This window comes from Stenella coeruleoalba (assembly GCF_951394435.1).
Source record: "Stenella coeruleoalba genome assembly, chromosome: 10".
Taxonomy (NCBI): Eukaryota; Metazoa; Chordata; class Mammalia; order Artiodactyla; family Delphinidae; genus Stenella; species Stenella coeruleoalba.
This window is the reverse complement of record NC_137156.1, coordinates 73,544,475-73,565,243: the sequence shown is the minus strand read 5'-3', so window position 1 is coordinate 73,565,243 and position 20,769 is coordinate 73,544,475. Positions and strand designations below refer to the sequence as shown.

At 37.3% G+C, this 20,769-nt stretch overlaps 1 protein-coding gene across 3 annotated transcripts in view; it reads left to right on the top strand.

The window, feature by feature from the left end:
- DENND6A (DENN domain containing 6A) overlaps positions 1-20,769 on the top strand; it is a 52,264-nt gene that overhangs the window by 26,871 nt on the left and 4,624 nt on the right. For 2 of the 3 annotated variants that reach the window (XM_079932813.1, XM_079932815.1), the window contains 12 exons: positions 46-151; positions 756-835; positions 1,933-1,995; positions 2,790-2,845; positions 8,534-8,656; positions 9,142-9,237; positions 11,287-11,381; positions 17,283-17,348; positions 17,437-17,501; positions 18,086-18,175; positions 19,970-20,023; positions 20,130-20,239. In XM_079932813.1, the coding sequence (XP_079788939.1) occupies positions 46-151; positions 756-835; positions 1,933-1,995; positions 2,790-2,845; positions 8,534-8,656; positions 9,142-9,237; positions 11,287-11,381; positions 17,283-17,348; positions 17,437-17,501; positions 18,086-18,175; positions 19,970-20,023; positions 20,130-20,239 (1,004 nt within the window). The remainder of the gene's footprint in view (positions 1-45; positions 152-755; positions 836-1,932; positions 1,996-2,789; positions 2,846-8,533; positions 8,657-9,141; positions 9,238-11,286; positions 11,382-17,282; positions 17,349-17,436; positions 17,502-18,085; positions 18,176-19,969; positions 20,024-20,129; positions 20,240-20,769) is intronic. The other variant, XM_079932814.1, reaches the window with a different exon arrangement.

The following is a 20,769-nucleotide window of genomic DNA, read 5'->3' as shown; positions in this document are numbered from 1 at the left end:
TTATAATCATTAAGAAATTAAACATTGTTTCTTTTTTCCCTCCAGTCCTTGGTTTTGATCAGCAAACTACCTTATATTCATTTTTTTCACACTGTGCTCAAACAGATAGCACCAGAGTATTTTGAAAAGAATGAACCTTATTTGGAAGCAGGTAAGTTAAACATTGTGTGAGTTAGGTACCTTTATGAAGGAGTTTTAAATTTTTTACTGGAAATGAATGAAAAAAAATTAGTTAAGAATTTTAAGGACTATAAGGTAGGAGAGAGAGGTAAAACAATTCTTCTGGCATATTTACCTACAAACACCAAAGATCCTATCTTTTATTTCTCCTTTTGCAGCACGGATGATGCCTATTTTTTAGGATAATAATAAACAAATACTGAGTTGCCAATTCTGATACTCAAAGTACTGTTAAACAGAAATCCTTATGTCACTCAATACAGAGAGAAGACATCTGCTAGGTGGTGTGCTTTTGTAGCTAATTTTAGTAGTAATAAATGAGTAGGAAAACTCCCTTTAAACCTAGTCTGTTGCTTTCAAAACATGTATTAACCAATTTATATCCTAGAACATAGATGTATATCTGGTGAAATATAAGATATTTTCAGTACTTTTGCCTTTTATCTTCCATCCTTCCCAGTGTATTTTTTCTGCTATATAGAAAGCATAAAGTGGAGTTCTAACTTCTAATGTTCCATTTTTAATATTTTAGTATTTCCACTTATACTAAAGAAATATTTTACTATATTTTTCAGCTTGTAATGATGTTGATCGATGGCCTGCACCAATGCCAGGGAAAACATTACATCTGCCTATTATGGGGGTAGTAATGAAGGTAATAATAGCTTATATTTCATTTGTCTCCTTTTTTAGGAAGCTCACACATGAATTTTGCTTTTTAACTTCCTAATAACATTCAGTCCTGTTGTTGCTTTCACTTGTCATTGATGTGAGGAGTTACAAAGGTACCACAATTTATCCTGCTGCACAGAACCATTAGTCACACAACTCCAGGGGTCACCAGTCCCATTTTCATCCTGTAGAGTTTACATGATGCTGTCATTCTTATACAATGCATGTGAATGTAAATGCCACCTCCTAGAATTGTGCAACTTCATGGCCCTCCAGAAATGGATGGTATTGCAGAACACTTGTAGAATTGAGTATGAGTTAGTAAAATTTAAAAGAAATTAGGAAAGCCATTGGTTCTTAGTCTTTTTTTTTTTTTTTTTTTTTTTAATACAGCAGGTCATTGGTTCTTAGTCTTAAGTGATCTTTTTAATGTGTATTTTCAGACCAACATGTCCATCCCAGGGTATTGTTCTCTACTAAGGTTTTTTTTTAATACAATGAATTAGCATTTTGTTCTCAGGCTTTGTATGAATGTGCTGTAAGTGCTTTTGCAATTCATTTTCAAGTTGAACTTATTTTTGGCAATGTTCTCTCTTTAGATGTGCTCATTTCTGTAGGACCTCTGTTCTGTTTTTTCCATGGGAAATCATCAAAAGTAGGTCTGGGTTGAGAGTTCTCATGGTTCCCTGTGAGATTTATCCCATAGTTTGGCAAGCTTGAGAGGGTGTGTTTGGGTGTGTGTATATTAATGAAGCAAAGATTGGAACAATAAACAGGAAGTGGTATGTAGTTGATGTCCTTTTCTGTTTTTCAGCACGTTTGCTTCTCGGTGGGTTAGTGATTTCTGTGTGTATGGGAATGTGGAGACCTTGGTTCACTTACCTTCTGTTGTGACTAAAAATAAATATGACTTTAGTTTTTAATCTGACATAAGTATTTTGTTTTTATGGCTTTTTAGGCATTGTTGAGTGTACCTTTTTAGCATCAGGATAGAGTGCTTCTGATCCCTCATTGTAGCAGGACTCGCAAGTTACAGAAAGGTCATTCTTTTGTAGCCAAAGTTAATTTCTTCTCTTTTAGGTACGGATTCCCACATGTCATGACAAGCCTGGGACAACTCAAATAGTGCAGTTAACTCAGCAGGTAGTGTGCTACTGTGGTAGAATAATCCAGCATATATAGTCTCTTTAACAGAAATTTTAAACTAGCAAATGTAGAGTTTCTTGGGTTTATGATACATTTCTGAATATCACTGAAATATCCTATTAAATAATTTTTAATGAATTGATAATAAGCTTCCTATTTTCCGATTTTTTTTTTCTTGTTCTTTCTCTAGTAGACACTGGAGAACTCAGAATTTATACTGTAATTGTGAGGACAAGGAGAAAATTATCTTTTGAAAAATTAAACAAGGTTTAATTCTAACAAAACCTCTTACCTTAGAAGAGTGGTCAACAGACTTCTGTTTTTAGGAAACTTAATCAAAAGGATTCTGTAGTTATAATTGCCCTTCATTTTCCCCAAAGTTACATTTGTTCATGGGTGGGGATGAATTTTTCATTTGAAGTGATTTAACTGTATATTAGCACTCCCATTGTCCTTTGAACTAAATAAAAATGGAGAGCAATAGGAAAACAAATTTTGCCTGTTATATATGTCAACTGGTATTATGGTAGTATTCATACAGTTGAGAATTAATCTAACATCTGACCACCGGATTAATGTTTTATCGGTGGAATCTATGTTGTCCTTGACCTGCTGTGTTAGGGGAGACTGTTAAGACCCATTCTCTTTGTAGCTGCTTCTGGAGGAAGAGACTCTTAGAAGACAGGGCAACATGGCTGATTGATTATGAGATAGATAGGCATATTATAAAAGTCAGTTTCTGGCAATTTGGGTGACATCTTGTCTATTTTTTTTTCTTTTTTATCTCTTAGGGAGACACACATATATCTGTTATTTTACCTACTGTTCATGAGGTGGATCTTTTCAGGTAAAGACTAAAAAATTTTGTTAACTGCCTTGTCTCATTGCTTTATGATATTGTTGTTAATTTCTTTAGAAAGTGAATATTCCCATATAAAATGTGGAAAAAACTGGAAGAAAATAGTCATGTTTCACATGTTGTAAATCAGTGGTTCATCCCTGACTGCATGTCAGTTGCTTTGACTACTAGGGAAATTTGGATATGGATTGGGTATTACATGGTAGACACAGATTATTTTTGTTTGGTTGGGTGTGAGAATGGTAAATAAATAATTTTTTTTCTAGGGATGGCCTTTTTTGGGGAGTTGGGGGGAGTGGGTTGAGAGCATAAAGCATGATACTCCAGAATGGGAATATAAAAGTGGTGCTAAAAGAAGAGTGTGATTTCCCTACAAACCCCTCATTTTAGTAATTCTACACTGCCGTTAATTTGATGTATAACACCAATATCTATTAAAGGTTTCCTCTCTTGAATATTTAATACTTACCTCCCCCCAATAAAAACTACTTTGTGTAACAGATATTACTAGTGTAATACAGAGGTTTCAGAGAATGCTTCATCTTGTAATTGTACTTCCTATCTGTTTGTGCCCTTGCTGATAGATAACATTACTATACTTCAGAGAAAAACTGATTTGCAACTTTGATGCCTTAAGGGCATCCCACTATTAAAGTCAGTTGGTCAGATGTTTCCATATAGGTCTTTTCCATTTTTCCTTTGCTTATTTTAAAATTATAAATATACATATATAATATATATAAATTATATATTTTAAAAATTATACATATATACTGTACTGATCACTTTTCTGTAAATTTGTGATTATTTCAAAATTTTACATATATAAATATTTATATAAAATTTATGTATCTGTATAAAATTTTGAAACAATCACAGATTTTACAGAAAAGTGGTCAGTATAGTAAACTTTTTTTTCCTAGAACCATTTGATGGTAAGTTGGAGACCTGATGCCCCATCTTCCCTTAATACTTTAGTGTCTGTTTCCTACAAGGAAGGACTCAATGCAACCAAAAAAATTGGGAAATTAACATTGATAAATTAATACCATCTAATACTAAGACCACATTCAAATGTGTCCAGTTGTCACAATAATATCTAGTTCAGAACCATCTGTTGCATTTAGATGTCATGTCTGTTTAGTCTCAGTGTGGAACAGCTCCTCAGTCTTCCTTTCATGGCCCTGACATTCTTGTGGATTACAGGACAGTTATTTTACAGGAAATTCCTCAGCTTGGGTTTGTCTGGGATTTACTCATAATAAGATTCAGGCCAGGAGGTAGCACATAAGGTTGGCTTGCCTCATTGCTGATAATGTTCACTTTGATCTCTTTATTAGTGTGGTGTTCTCCAAGCTTCTCCATTGATAAATTATTCTTTTTCCTTTTGTAGTTAAATATTTTGTGAGGAGATACGTTGTGAGGAGATACGTTGAAGCTATACGTTGAAACTATGAAACTATTTATTTATTGTTGTGTAATAAGTTACCCCAATACTTAGAAGTTTGAAAGAACAAACATTATTTCACACAGTTTCTGAGAGTTAGGAATCTGGGGACTGCTCAGTTGGATGGTTCTAGTTCTAGATCTCTTGTGAGGTTGCAGTTAAGATGTCAGCTGAGGTTTTAGTCAGTTGGACAAGTGGGGCTGGAGGGTCTGCTTCCCTAGAAAGCTACTTTAGCTGTTGGCTGGTGGTCGCAGTTCCTTGTGACTGTTGGCAGGAGACCTTCATTTCCAGCCATGTGGACGTTTCCAAAGGGCTGCTTAAATTTTCTCACAACATTCAGCAGGTGATCTGAGAGAAAGCTGAAGTCACAATGTCTTTTATGACTCAGGCTTCAAAGTTGTATATTATTGGGACTTACCTGGAAGTCGAGTGGTTAGGACTCTGCGCTTCCACTGTATGGGGCGCGGGTTTGATCCTTGGTCGGGGAACTAAGATCCCACATGCCACACGGTTGGGGTGACCTCAGAGCACAAAAAAACCTCTGAGTGATTAAAGCTTAGGCCCACTAGCCAAAGCATAATATCACTTATTGATCCAAAAATTGATCAACGGAACAAGTTACCCTAGGGATAACAGCACAATCCTATTCTAGAGTCCATATTGACAATAGGGTTTATGACCTCGATGTTGGATCAGGACACCTCAATGGTGTAACTGCTATTAAAGGTTCATTTGTTCAACGATTATTGAAAAAAAAGTTGTATATTATTGCTTTAATTTACTCTGTTCATTAAGTGCAAGCCACTAACCCAGCCCACCTAAGATGGTGAGAAATAGGCTCAGCGCTTTAAAAGGAGTGTCAAAGAATTTGTAGAAATATTTTAAAACATTGCACCATGTATGTATATCTGTATGGATTTTTGGTTTCTTGTTTTATTCAACAGGTTATTAAAATCCATTATTCTCATCAGTTTTTGATGTTCAAATTGTCCCCAGTTTGGCCAGTGAGAATCCATTTCAAGCTGGCCTCTGTTTTTCTTTTTTTGTCATATCCTTTTCATTCTTGAAACACTAACTTGTTTGTTCCAGGCTTATCTTTTTTTTTCTAACTAAAAAAATTGATATATAGTTCACATACATAATATTCACTCTTTCAAAGTATACAGTTCAATTGTTTTTAGTATATTCACAGAGTTGTGCAACCATTACTACTGTCTAGTTCCAGAATATTTTCATCACTCAAAAAGTAACCCTGTACCCCATTAGCAGTTAGTCCCCATGGCCTCTTCCCTGCAGCCCCTAGTAACCACTAATCCACTTTGTCTCTTTGGATTTGTCTATTCTGGACATATCATATAGATAGAATCATACAATATGTGACCTTTTATGTCTACCTTCTTTCACTGAGCATATTATTTTCATGGTTTATCCATGCAGTAGCATGAATCATTACTTCATTCTTTTTATGGCTGAATAGTATTCCATTGTATGGATATACCACATCCATTAATCCATTGAAGGACATTTGGATGGTTTCCCCTTTTTGGCTGTTATGTATAATGCTGTTGTGAACATTTGTATGTAAGCCTTTGTGTGGACATATGTTTTCAGTTCTGTTGAGTTCCAAGATTATCTTGTATTTTCTCTTCCCCAGCCCTGGAATCAGCTACTTAGTAGAGAATAGGATTTAGAAGTCAAGATCTGGGCATTAGTTGTGCTCCTTGCTAAGGGAATATCCCTGTCAGTGGACAGAGCTAAGGAAAATATGTATCTGTAAATGCATGTATACATACACACTCATATATAGTATTTAAACACTTTTACATACATATTTATTTCTATATCCATATATATTGAAAACTATAAAGTCACACCAATACCCCTAATTCCACTCTACTTTTTTCCCTTTTCATATTTGTGTTTCTTTTCTCTGACAGAGGAGCTACATCCTATTATCCTTGATTCATTTACTTATTTGATCGGCCCATGTTAGTAACCAATCTCTCGTCTCTGCTGCAACCTTCTTCTCTGAGCAAATGCCTTTCTTATCCTTCTTGGCCTCTGAAACTGCCCACCTGGCTGCTCTTCTTCATGGACACCCTCCTTACCCTGCTTAGGCCCTGCTCCATGCCTGATTGACCCCCCACGTGGTTCCCCTCTTGCCCCAGTCCGGTTTCCATACCCCACGTTAGGCCACCTCTCTTTGTGGATGCCATCCTCACCCTGTCGTGCTCTGACTCCCAGTGCCAAGCCAGCCCCCACGTGGATCCCTTCTTTCCCTACTTGTGCTTCTACACCTTACTGCAGGCCACCCCTCCATATGTTCACCCTCATTCCCCTGCTCTGACACCCCACCATGGACAGCCTCCTCAGCCCACTCTGGCTCTGACCCTCTGCACCTGCTGCCCCTCCACGCCCCTCACAATTCCTGGGCTCTGTCACCCCAAATCAGATCACCTCCACACATGCACACCTTTCTCACTACATTAGGGTTCCAACACCCCCACGACAAGCCACCTCCTCCACATAGATGTCTGCCTTATCTCACACAGGTCCTGATACGCTCTTCAGGCCAGCAGGGCTCTCTTTCCCTCTTGGCAGAGATGCCTACCATGCAGTGTGTTTTGCTGTAGGATTGAATTGTTTAGGAAGGAAGGAGGAAGAGCTCCTTTGCCTTATCCTTGAACTGTTTATTGTTTTTATTTTTGGTTTTTTGCCCTTCCTTCACATTTCTCTTCTTGCCTTTGAATAGTTAAAATGAACTTTCCCTAATTTCCATCTCACAAATTTGTTTCATATTTTTACACTTAAAAGTTACTTGTATTTTTTTCCTTTTCTTTCTTGTGTGTGTATGTTTTCAGGTAGGTAGATTGGTTACTTTTTTTTTTTTTAACATTTACTTTATTTATTTGGTTGCACCGGATCTTAGTTGCAGCAGGCGGCATCCTTAGCTGCAGCACGTGTGCTCCTTAGTTGCGGCTAGCAGGCTCCTTAATTGTGGCTTGCCAGCTCCTTAGTTGTGGCATGTGAACTCTTAGTTGAAGCACGCATGTGGGATCAAGTTCCCTGACCAGGGATTGAACCCGGGCCCCCTGCTTTGGGAGCGTGAAGTCTTAACCACTGTGCCACCAGGAAAGTCCTTTGGTTATGATTTTTATAAATAGATAATGTAGTTTTTTTTCCCTCTAATATACTAGGAAAAATTTTGACCCTACTAGGAGGAAATTACTAAATAAGTAAAAGTTATCAAATTAACTTAGGCTAGATAATGTACCAGAGTTTTGTCCTATAGGCTTCTGCCTAATTCCAGGGCTACTGTAAAAATATGCAACATTTCTGTAGGGGGAGGATCTGCTTAGGAAAGCATTCTGTCGTTTGGTGTTAGAACACCTCCTTGTGATTTGTTTTCCTCATTCTTTAATATTGAAAGCATTGACTTTGAAATTAAGTACATCCAGTAAACATCCTTTGGAAAATTAATTTTTCTTGTTTCCTTCAAAATAGAGTAGAAATTCAAATGTAACAGCAATATTGATAAACTAGATATACTATATGGTACAATAATTGAATAATTATTTTATACGCTTTTATCATTTGTTAGCCATTCTATGTGTCAATATATTACATTTAATTTTGTAAAACTTGGAACAAGTAAAATTGCTATATATTTTTGTGTGGATAAAAGAAACTTATATCTATGTGCATCACCATATTATTATTATTATTATTTTTTGCCTGCGTTGGTTCTTCATTGCTGTACGTGGGCTTTGTCTAGTTGCAGTGAGCGGGGCCTACTCTTCGTTGCAGTGCACGGGCTTCTCATTGCGGTGGCTTCTCTTGTTGCGGAGCTCGGGCTGTAGGCGCGTGGGCTTACAGTAGTTGTGGCTCACGGGCTCTAGAGTGCAGGCTCAGTAGTTGTGGAGCACGGGCTTAGTTGCTCCGCGGCATGTGGGATCTTCCCGGACCAGGGCTCGAACCCGTGTTCCCTGCATTGGGAGGCGGATTCTTAACCACTGCGCCACCAGGGAAGCCTGGCAGGTGGATTCTTAACCACTGCACCACCAGGGAAGTCCGCATCACCATATTCTAAATGAATTTGTATATCAGGTCAAGGTACACATAGCTGGAAGAATTGTATCAATGTGAAGTTTTTAGAATGATTATATGGGAACTTAAAAAAAACAGGGATGGATAAATAACAGTGTCTCTGCTGCGTAAACACCTTTCAGGTGTTTCTGCCCAGTTTTCCTTCATAGTCAGATGCTTTGGGAGCTGGTGCTGTTGGGTGAGCCCCTCGTGGTCATGGCACCGTCACCATCAGAGTCGTCAGAGACTGTATTGGCACTTGTTAAGTGAGTATATTTGGTTCCTCATGGTGATAGTTGCAACAGTTTACCACCTGTGATATGTTTGCACACTCATTGCATTATCTACACAATAATCCTGTAAGAAGGTAGTGCTCATTATAGCACCATTTATTGATGAGAAAATTACTTCAGATTCCATGTTTTTGTTTTTCTGGGCAATAAGCACATTCATTCACTTACATAAAGTTAGCACCTGATAAAAATCAGTTGTGTGAATGGTCAGTGTCTAGAAAAAGGTATGTAGCTAATGAATGATAGAGCCAGAATTTCACCCCGTCTTCTGCCCCAAATCCAGTGTGTTTTTGGTATGCCATCTACATTACATTTTTCCATTTGTCTTTCTAGTTTCCTGAAATGAGTTATAGATAGATGATCCCACTGGGGTAAACTCTGTGTTTAGATATTTCATAGTTATTGAGTAGGGCCTTTAATTTCTGTCCTTTGTTTTACATGTTATTCTTGCTCTGCAGCTGTATTTCTCCATTAAAGTACTTCAGTGATTTCCGACCTTATTTCACTATTCATGATAGTGAATTCAAAGAATATACCACCCGTACTCAAGCCCCGTGAGTAAACAAAATAACTTTTATTGACCAAGTATTACCTTTATAACCAAATTATGTAGAATTATTTTTGGTAATAATTGAAAAGTTTAAATTTTGAACTTTTGGCAGATTGATTTTATAAAGGAAGCTTTGAGGAGCTGCTGGTAATAATTTCACATTTCAAGAGTCATTATCCTATTTTCTTTGAATGATCTTATTTGTTAGTGGAAGCTATATTGTCTTCCGCTAATTAATAGCTAATTCCTCTAATTTAATAGCTATCTGACTACTTTTACTTCTATCTTTGTTCTTTACTTCAGGACCCCTTATAGCATCAGTTATCTCTTCTTGCTCTGTAACTTCCTTTTCCTTCTCCCTCTTCACTGAATCAGCATATAAACATATAAAAATTCTTCCCAATCTGTAAAAGGGGAAGAAATATCTTACCTTTCCCCTTTAGTTCCTGCTCTGTTGTTCACCTTCTTTTCATAGCTGTTTCTAGAATAACAACAAAAATTTCCATTTACCCTCTCCACTTCTTGGTTTCCTGGTTGCTTCTCAGTTCGTTGCAGGTTGATTTCTTCATCTCTGCTGAAGTTCTTGCCAAAGTCATCAAGACCTTTCTCACTGCCTTGAACCTGTGAGCACATTATTGCCCTGTTTTTCCTGCCTTCCCTTTCTTGTAACACTTACTCTATTGACGTTGAAAACATTTTAATCTTTGGTACCGTCTCACCTGGCTGGTGCATCTCAGTCTCCTGTGCAGACTTCTTTTTCTCTGCCAACCGCTTAAATGTTGGTGTTCTCCAGTATTGTGTTCTGGGTTCTGATTTCAGACTGATATTTCTTTCTGTACAGTCTTATCTGTACCCACAGTCTCTGTTAACACCTATATACTGATGACTGAAATTTATCTCCCTAGTTCAAATCTTTGCAAGGTCTCGACCTCTGTCCAGGTTTTTGTTGTTGTTTTTTTATCGTATTTGCCACCTGGACATCTTAATGGCACCCAAAATTAAACGTGTTCAAACTGAATTCTTTTTGTCTCCTTCTTTTCTTCCCTAGTTCCATGCCTCTTCCTACTTCATGAATGGTGCTTCTTTTCACTTAGTTATCAAAAACCTAAATTGTCGTAAGTTTCTCGTTCTTAATGTGCTCCACGTGAAGTTTTACCAAATTCTGTCAATTCAACATCCTAAAATATCTCTCATAACATTTGTTATCTTCTTTCCAGAGCTCTCTTCCTAGTCTTACTACCTCCAGTCTTTCTTGTATTTGCTGTTGCTTTTCCCAAACCTCTTCCCCTTTTTGCACAGCATCTTCCAAATTTCCCCCAGAGTGATCTTTCTAATAAGTACATTTTTGTTCATGTAGCATTCTTCCACTCATTCTCTAGTAGCTTCTGTTTGCCTACAAGATAACATCTGAATTTCTTAGCATATTAAGTTGGTACTGAATCATCTGGCCAGCATCTGCCCATCTGCTTTCTTTTCTGACTATTCATTCTTCCTGCTTTGTGCTCTAGGAATGCTGAACTATATGTAGTTTTACAAACAGACCGTGATCTCACTTCATTGCTTTGCACATACTATTCATTCTCCTGCATCACATTTTCTTCCGTTATCCACCTGGCAAAAGACTCCTGTTCATAACTTATATCATGTTATATATCAACTATCCTTCAAAAAAAACCTCCTGTTCATCTTTCATAGCTTTGTGCAAATGTCATCTCTTTGGTGAGGCTGTCCCTTAATCCCCTGGTAGACATAGTTTCTCCTTTGTAATAATTGTACATTTTATACCACCTTCACTGTATTCTAATTTCTGGTATCATAATTGGTTATGTATACCGCTTTTCCTGTGTGCTTTTAGAAAGACTGTGTCTTTTCATCTTTATATACCTAGTGCTAAAAATGGTGCCTGGAATGTAGTTGATATGTGGTACCAATGAAGGAAAAGATTATCTTAGTAATCTTTGAGTAAACAGTAGTTCACTCAAAATAAATTGTAAACTGATGGAACATTCATTTTTTCCTCACTTTGGTTTTGTTTTGTTTTGTTTTAATGTAGGCCCTCAGTCATATTAGGAGTAACCAACCCTTTTTTTGCAAAAACACTCCAGCACTGGCCACACATTATTCGGATAGGAGACCTTAAACCTGCAGGTAAAGTATAAACTTGGTGTTCTCGTTTTAGTATGTAAGGTGGATGAGCAGGTTTATTTCTTCTTTTGTTTTCACTGCTTCGTTACTTTTTAATTATGTTGATGGCAACCTTCTTTTAGGCAACTTGAATAAAAGCCTTTGGAGAAGAGCATAGCTTCCAGCTAAAATATACAGATTCTTATATGTATAACCCATCGTGTCCACCTACCAAAAAAAATGCATAGAGGAAAAAAAAAATGCATAGAGGACATCCATAGATGTCCTTTATCAAGTTGAGGAAGTAGCCCTCTGTTCCTAGTTTGTTGAAAAAGATTATAATGAATTGGTGTTGAATTTTGTTAAATGCTTTTTCTGTATCTGTGGAGATCATCGTGTACTTTTTGTCCTTTATTAATACAGTATACTAAATTAATTGATTTTTTATGTTAAACCAACCTTATATTCCTTAAATAAATCCCTTTTGGTTATGGTGTATAGTCCTTTATTATTATTATTATTAGTTTGCTAGGTTTTTTTTGAGGATTTTTACATCTTTATCCATGAGGGATATCCTTTTCTTGTGATGTCTTGATAGCTAATATTTTTGCTGCTCTGAGAATCCTCTTCAGACAGGTGAAGTTACCATTTAAAAGTAGGACCTAGGACCAAGGGAGGGAAGGGGACACTTCTTGAGTTTATTTTTCAAAATGGGCATAAGGGCATATATGGAATATTAATTACACTTTATTTCTTTTGTTTTTGTGGTGGGCGGGCCTCTCATCGCTGCGGCCTCTCCCGTTGCGGAGCACAGGCTCCGGACGCGCAGGCCCAGCGGCCATGGCCCACGGGCCCAGCCGCTCCGCGGCATGCGGGATCCCCCCAGACCGGGGCACGAACCCGTGTCCCCTGCATCGGCAGGCGGACCCCCAACCACTGCGCCACCAGGGAAACCCTACACTTTATTTTAAGCAGCCTATTTTAGGGATGAGATGCTGTGTTCCCTCTGATTATTTCTGTCACCAGAGTATTTGGACCATATCATATAGAAAAAGGTATCACTTTTTCTATAGGAGAGTGATGATGTTGTATGGAAACATTATGTTTTATAGATCCTTAGTGGTCATTGAGGAGTTGATGGTAGAGAGTGTCAGTGTCCTCAGTTTGGTCCTTGTTCAATTAGTAGAGGTGATACGTTGTGAGCAATGACACCAGGGGTGTTTAAATGATTTTGAGCAAGACTGTAGTACCTATTTCTGGGACTGGATTGTGTCGTTTGAGCACAGGTCTTAATAGATGTGCAAAATTTCATTAAGTTTAGTATGTTTATGATACTTTTTCCCACTTACCTTAAAATTTTTTTATTATAGCAAAATATATATAACATAAAATTTACCATTCTAACAATTTTGAAGTGTACGATTCAGTGGCATTAAGTACATTGACAGTGTTGTGCAACTGTCAGCCCTATCCATTTACAGAACTTTGCATCATCTCAAACAGAAGATCTGTAGCCATGAAACAATAACTCTTCATTCCTCTCATCTCCCAGCCCCTAGTGAACTCTATTCTAATTTCTGTTTCTATGAATCATACAGTATTTCTCCTCTAGTGTCTGGCTTATTTCACTTAGCATAACATTTTCAAGATTCATCCATGCTGTAGCATGTGTTAGAATTTTATTCCTTTTTTTAAAAAGCTGTGGTAAAATATACATAACATAAAATTTACCATCTTAATCATTTTTTAAGTGTACAGTTCAGTGGCAGTAAGTACATTGACATGGTTGTGCTGCCATCACCACCATCTACCCACAGAACTCTTTTCATTTTGCAGAACTGAAACTATTGCACAGTAGCTCCCTATTCATTCCACATCGCCCCACCCCCCACCCTTGGCAACTACCATTCCACTTTCTGTCTCTGTGAATCTGACTACTCTGGGTATCTCATGTAAGTGGAATTCTACCTACTTGTCCTTTTGTGACTGGCTTATTTCACTGAGCATAATGTCCTCAGAGTTCATCCATGTTGTAGTATGTGTTAAAATTTCCTTCCTTTTTAAGGCTGAAAAATATTCCATCATATGTATATACCACATTTTGCTTATCCGTTCATCTGTTGATGGATACTTGGCTTGTTTCCATCTTTTAGCTATGTGAATAATACTGTGAACATGGGTGTACAAATATCTCCAGTCTCTGCTTTCACTTCTTTTGGGTATATAGTCATCCCTTGGTATCAACAGAGGATTGGGTCCAAGACCTGCCACAGATACCAAAATCCGAGGATGTTCAACTCCCATAGTTGGCCCTTTGTATCCACAGTTCCACATCTGTGGATTCAGCCAACTGCAAATCTTGTACTGTATATATTCATCAAAAAAAGAAAATAATCCATGTATAAGTGGACCTGGGCAGTTCAAACCCATGTTGTTCAAGGGTCAACTGTATACCTAAAAGTGGAATTGCTGGACCATATAGTCATCATGTTTAATTTTTTGAGGAACTGCTATACTGTTTTCACTTTTCATTCTCACCAGTGGTGCACAGGATATCAACTTCTCCACATCCTCACCAACACTTGTTATTTTCTGTTTTCTTGATAGTAGCCTAATGGGTGTGAGGTGGTATCTTATTGTAGTTTTGATTTACATTTCCCTAATGATTAGTAATATTGAGCATCTTTTCATGTTCTCATTGGCCATTTCTATGTCTCCTTTGGGGAAATGTCTTTACAAGTCCTTTTCCCTTTTTTTTTTTAAAAAATTAATTAATTTATTTTTGGCTTTGTTGGGTCTTCATTGCTGCACACGGGCTTTCTCTAGTTGTGGTGAGTGGGGGCTACTCTTCGTTGCAGTACGCAGGCTTCTCATTGCGGTGGTTTCTCTTGTGGAGCACGGGCTCTGGGCGCGTGGGTTTCGGTAGTTGTGGCACGTGGCTCAGTAGTTGTGGCTCGTGGGCTCCAGAGCGCAGGCTCAGCCGGTTGTGGCGTACAGGCTTAGTTGCTCTGCAGCATGTGGGATCTTCCCGGACCAGGGATCGAACCCGTGTACGCTGGCAGTGGTTAAGGCAGATTCTTAACCACTGCACCACCAGGGAAGTCCACTTTGCCTGTTTTTTAATTGGGTTGGTTTTTTCGTTGAGTTGTAGTTCTTTATATTCTGGATACTAATGCCTTATTAGATGTATGCTTTGTAAATGTATTCTCCTGTGGGTTGTCTTTTCACTCTCTTGATAGTATCCTTTGATGCGCGGAAGTTTTTAATTTTGATGAAGTCCAGTTTATCAATATTTTCTTTTATTGTCTCTGTTTTTGGTATCACATTCATGAAAATCCATTTGTCTTTTAATTTATGAGTACTGGGCATATATCTTGGGATATATTTCTTTTCTACCATTGATCTCAAGACTAGGACCACTGCATATGCTACACAAGTTAGGAAACACAACAGCTCTGCCTAGGATCCTGGCTTTGAAAATTCAAGACTATCTGAGAGGGTCAGTAAAACTGCAGATAAAGTATGTTCTGTAGGACCAGCAGGGAAGGCATAGCAGAACTGAGATTTTGCTCTCCTGGGCCCAGAAGTTTGTAGCTTTATTAGAAACATATATATAGTTTTAACCCTGCAGAGGGATCATTCCTCGTGCTATAAAGGGATTACTTCTTATGGGTTATACCTAGTTTTAGTTCATCCAAATCCTATTAAATGAAGAAATGTAATGCTAGGATAATGGTACTGAACAAGTATTCCTCAAAGAGAAAGTAATTCTACTAGTGTATATTGGATCACATTATAAACTGAATTTCTAACCAGAAATTGGGTTTGATGATTTAATCAAAGGTAAAACATTTGACCTAAATGTAGAAGATTGTTATGCAAATGTGCAGAACATTATTAATTTAATAATGTTAAACCCCTCTCTTATGCGCATGTACATAACAGACATTGAATAAGTATTTTTTAATTAAAATAAACATCTGTAATTGTAGGACTTCAGTTCATTTCCTGGCATTCTTATTTTATTTTCCAGATGTATTTGACAAATACCATTTAACTTTTTTTGGCAATAAACAATGTATCTTTATGACTAGTTTTCTTTATGTCTATTATGTACTACAGTGTAAGAATTATAGTGGCTAGGGTTAGAGTTCGGTATGCATCTTACACCTGATGAGGTCCCTTGAATCAGAGGGGAATCGTGTGAGTGAAGATTGCTGCGCAGGTAGTATTCTTGTCTTTGCCTTTTAAAAAAAGCTGATATGGATCACTATATATCTTCATTATTACCTAGAACTTACTGAATGTAAAGAATATATGAAACCTACTGCTGAATTATTCTCTTCCCTGATATTTGGTTCCTCTGAACAGTGAATTTCAGGAAATAATATATAATAAACGGCATTGGTGGATACAGGAGTTGCAAGTCCTTTGTGATCTAGACAAAAGGAAACAGAAAGTAGGCACAGAAATATTTAGACTTATTCAAAGCGTTGTAGTTTTGACATGTGATGTTCTTTGGGTTCTCAGAGTCAGAGGCAGATAGTGATTTGAATTTAGTTATCTGTATAGTTAAATATGTATTAATTCCGCACTTTAAGAAAAAAAAGTTTTACAAATCTTCTGACGAAAAGCTACTCTGAACTCTGGAAAGCAAAACCGTGAGATAACATTCAAGATGAGAGATATTCTCATAAGAATTAGTATGTGGGGACTTCCCTGGTGGCGCAGTGGTTAAGAATCCGCCTGCCAATGCAGGGGGCCCGTGTTTGATACCTGGTCTGGGAAGATCCCACATGCCATGGAGCAACTAAGCCCGTGTGCCACAACTACTGAGCCTGTGCTCTAGAGCCCGTGAGCCACAACTACTGAGCCCGTGCGCCACAACTACTGAAGCCCGCGCGCCTAGAGCCCCTGCTCCTCAAGGAGAGAAGCCACTGCAATAAGAAGCCCATGCACCACAACAAAGAGCAGCCCCCTCTCACCGCAACTAGAGAAAGCCCGCGTGCAGCAACGATGACCCAATGCAGCCAAAAAATAAATAAATAAATGAGAATTAGTATGTGGGAATATATAGAATAAGTTGACAAAGCAAAAACTGTGAGCTAATAAATCAGAAACATTCCAGAAACCTGAGTGTTTCTGGACTCTTTCCTATTGTTTCTCAGTCTGTCCCCAAAGCCTCTTGTTTTTAAATCTCCTCCACAGAGCTACAGTAGCTCACTTTCTTCTCTTTCCTTGCTGCACATGTCTTCAGATTTTCTTTCTACCCAGGAGCAGTATTCAACAAAGCATACATTTCATCCTGTAATCTTTTCTCTCTTTTACTTCATACTCCTTTTTGCAACACAGCACCCCTGCTTAGGAGTCCAGAGTCCAGTCCACCTGTGGCTCAGGCCTGTGGTTGTGGCTTCCACTATCACCACCTGGTGGCAGTGTTTCTACACTGCAAAAGCAGAATTTGGGGCGGTACCAGAAAAAAAATCTTTGAATACTACATCTTCATACTAACTTAGGAGTTGCTTTCAATTCTCTTTACTCTTAAATGGTATTATATTTGGCATCATATTCAAAATGGTATCTTATTCATGTTTCATATATTTAGCACAAAGATTTTAAATTTTAAGTTGAGTGACAAAAGGAAATTTTAAAGTAGTGATAGATATTAATGAAAGATCAAATATCCATTTTATATAATTTACACAATTGTTTCTGTAATGCTGTTATATAGCCCAGTGTTCCCGTTATCCAGTTTTAAAGTACTAGGAATAAACTCTTAAATATTCACTGATGTTAAGAATACCTTAGCTACAGCATCCCTGACTAAGTACATAACAGTTAGTGGATTATCAGTCTTAGAAAATTCCAGTTTTGTGATATGTGAAATTCAAATAACTATAAGAATCTTTATGATGTTTCCTTCAGGTGAAATTCCTAAGCAGGTTAAAGTGAAAAAATTGAAGAACCTAAAGACTCTGGATTCTAAACCTGGTATTGACTTTTATTAATTTTTAAAACACATACTATATGGGTAAATGGGTCATACTGCTTACCTCATTTTCTTTTCTTTACTTCTTAGGAGTTTATACTTCTTATAAGCCATATCTAAATAGAGATGAAGAAATCATGAAACAATTGCAGAAGGTGATTACTTGCTCATATTATTAATTTAAATTTCCTTACTCAGGTATGCAGTATCCAGTAAAGCAACATGTGCTTTATGTACAATAATATGAAAAGAGGTCTTTCTGGACTCTGGACTTTGATCCAAAGCTTCATGAAAATCAGGAGACTAATGTAGCAGCAATTATGGGCTAGAAATATGGGACTGCAGCTACCAACCTAGTGCCAATCTTCCTGAAAACTTAGGAGTTATAGTGAGAAAGTCGTGGACTGTACTATGAGGTAGCTTAACACCTAATAGGATAGTTAGCATTTTTTTGGAAAATGTAAATATTGTTAATACAACAAGTATGAAATAAATATAGTCTTTGTTGTGAGCTAATATTTTAAAGTATGGGATGAATGTCTTATATTTTTCTCTAAGGATTTTTTTACAGGATATTGCACAGTGAACTTCACATTAAATTACTTCAAGATGAAGTTCTAGGGTTTTTTTCCTATCAAGTAAAATACATATTTACATATCAGCTAAACTTCTATAAGCATTCATTGTTTTGTATTCTCTGACACTAGAGTATAGGTTCTCATTCTTTTCCTCTTTTAAGGGTGTACAACAGAAGCGTCCTTCTGAGGCTCAAAGCGTTATTCTCCGACGTTATTTTTTGGAACTGACACAAAGCTTCATCATTCCATTAGTAAGTTAGCATATGTATTTGCTTAATTTAATGCTTTGTTGAAGGGCACATGAATGTTTTTTTCATCCACCAAAACTTTATCTTAAATTGTTTTGCTTGCTCGTGTGTGTAGTGATTAAAATAGAGCCCTTTGCAAGACACCTGAATTCTTTGTTCTGGTATTAGCTGTGTAATTTGGTAAGTCACTTCCTTTCTTTGACCCTCAATTTGTTTATCTGTAAAATGTGGCTGATTACACTTTCCCTAAAGACTTTTCAGGGTTGTTGTGAATCTTAAATGAGATAATTTTTATGAAATATTATATAATTATTGAATTTTGCACCTTAAAAGGTTCTACTGGAGCTTCTTTCTCTGATGTTATTTATTTATTTATTTATTTTTTGATCGGTACTTTTTATTTCATGCTAAGAGAGTCAGATTGTGCTCCCCAAGCAGTTGGGGAGGTTTTAAGCAGTGATGTTGTATGCTCATATTTCCATTTCGTCTGAGGTATCAGGACAAAGCTTGAACTGGTTGAAGGAGGCATTGGGGTAGAGATGAGGTTGAACATTTTAGGATTCTATTATTAGTCCAAGATCCTACAATAGTACCTATTCCTTGCAGAGCATACCCAAGACTTCCAATATTTCATTCCCAGGATACTGTGCAGGTGAAAAAACATGTTTACTGATTATACTTTCTAAAGAATTAAATAGCAACTCCCTAGGATCATGGTCTGGGCTAAATAGATTTCACTGGGAAGAAGAACTTCACTATGCAGAGCTAAGCAGGTGCTTTCTTAAGACTGCCAAGCACTGGCGCTAGAGAGCAACAATTTGTTTAATTCTCCTAACAACTCTATGAGGTAGCTGCCATTATCATCTGCATTTACTGTAATGGAAAGAGCAGAAGTTTTCAAATCTGCTACTATTTTCTTGAGCACAATTTGATATGATACCTGTGAGAATGTAGTTCCGTGATGAAGTTCCTTATCTGTCTTGTTCATTACCTTTCCTCAGTCTGTCACATGATAGCACTCAATAAATATTTATGAAATAAATGACTAGATGATATAATTATTTTTTGAAGTTCAGTGGAACATCATGTTAAATTACTAAAAGTTATGCCTCACAGTATAAGGCAGTACCATGATGTGGTCCTAGTCTGGAGACTGCATCAGAGAGAGACTCGTGTAGTTGTTAATGTAATCTATCTAAGAATATTATAGGAGGGCAGTCTGGAAATCTTTGCTATTATACTTTGGGAAGAAATATTTTTTCTTAGTCTATAGATGTCAATTTATTTTGTTCCATTTAAATCAACTTGCTTAAGTTGATTAAGTGAACTTTACTGTAATGCTTAATTAAGAGCATGGGCTGAAGTCAAGTAGACCTGAATTCAAGTTCAAGCTGTGTGAACTTGGGCAGGTTACTTAGCCTTTCGAAGCCTCAGTTTCCCAGTAATACCTGCCACAAAGGATAGTTGCAAGAGTTAAAAGAGATCACACATGTAAAATGTTGAGTACATTTTCTGGCACACAGTTACTCAATAAGGTTAATTATTATCATTAAAAATAGGTAGTTCTTTGGATTATCTGAGATTTAGTTAAATTTTTATTGGAAGTCTGACTTCTCAATTCAATCTAAATTTAGTGTATCTATTGAGACTGGTGATGGTGTTGTTGATGTCCATTGAAAGAGCATATGATGAAAAACTTGGAAGCCCACTTTTTTTAAGTAGGTCAGTTTAAACATTTTTGAAGACTCTCTCGGTAAGAACACCTGACTTTGACTAACTTTTTTTTCTTGGACTTAGGAAAGATATGTGGCAAGCTTGATGCCTTTGCAGAAAAGCATTTCTCCATGGAAGGTATAAATATATTCAGTTAAATTCCTATTTGAGTTGTCTAACTGCAGTTAACTTCTGTGAATATATCCATTTTTAATTTTAAAATACAGTATGTCATGTTTTCTAGAGTCCACCCCAATTAAGACAGTTCCTTCCAGAAGAATTTATGAAAACACTTGAGAAAACAGGACCTCAGCTGACCTCTAGAATAAAAGGCGATTGGATTGGACTTTACCGGTTGGTCCTTTTTTTTCTATTTCATCCATCTATAGAGCTTTATTTAAAAATGAAACAAAAAACTGGGCTTAAACATATCCTTTTTTTTTTTTTTTTTAATTTTTTGGCTGCGTCGCGTCTTAGTTGCAGCATGCAGGATCTTCATTGCAGTGTGCGGGCTTCTCTCTAGTTGTGTTGTGTGGATTTTCGCTTCTCTAGCTGTGGCACAGGGTCTCCAGAGCACGTGGGCTCTGTAGTTGCAGCACACGGGCTCCAGAGCTTGTGGGATCTGTAGTTGTGGCGTGTGGGCTCTCTAGTTGAGGCACGTGAGCTCAGTAGTTGTGGCGCACAGGCTTAGTTGCCCCACTGCACGTGGGATCTTAGTTTCCTAACCAGGGATTGAACCCTCGTCCCCTGCATTGGAAGGCAGATTCTTTACCACTGGACCACCAGGGAAATCCAACATATTCTTTTTTTAAAAAAATTACATTGTTTCACATGGTTCTCCTAGCTATCGGTAGAAAAAGTATTGAGAGGAAGTTAAGTCATAA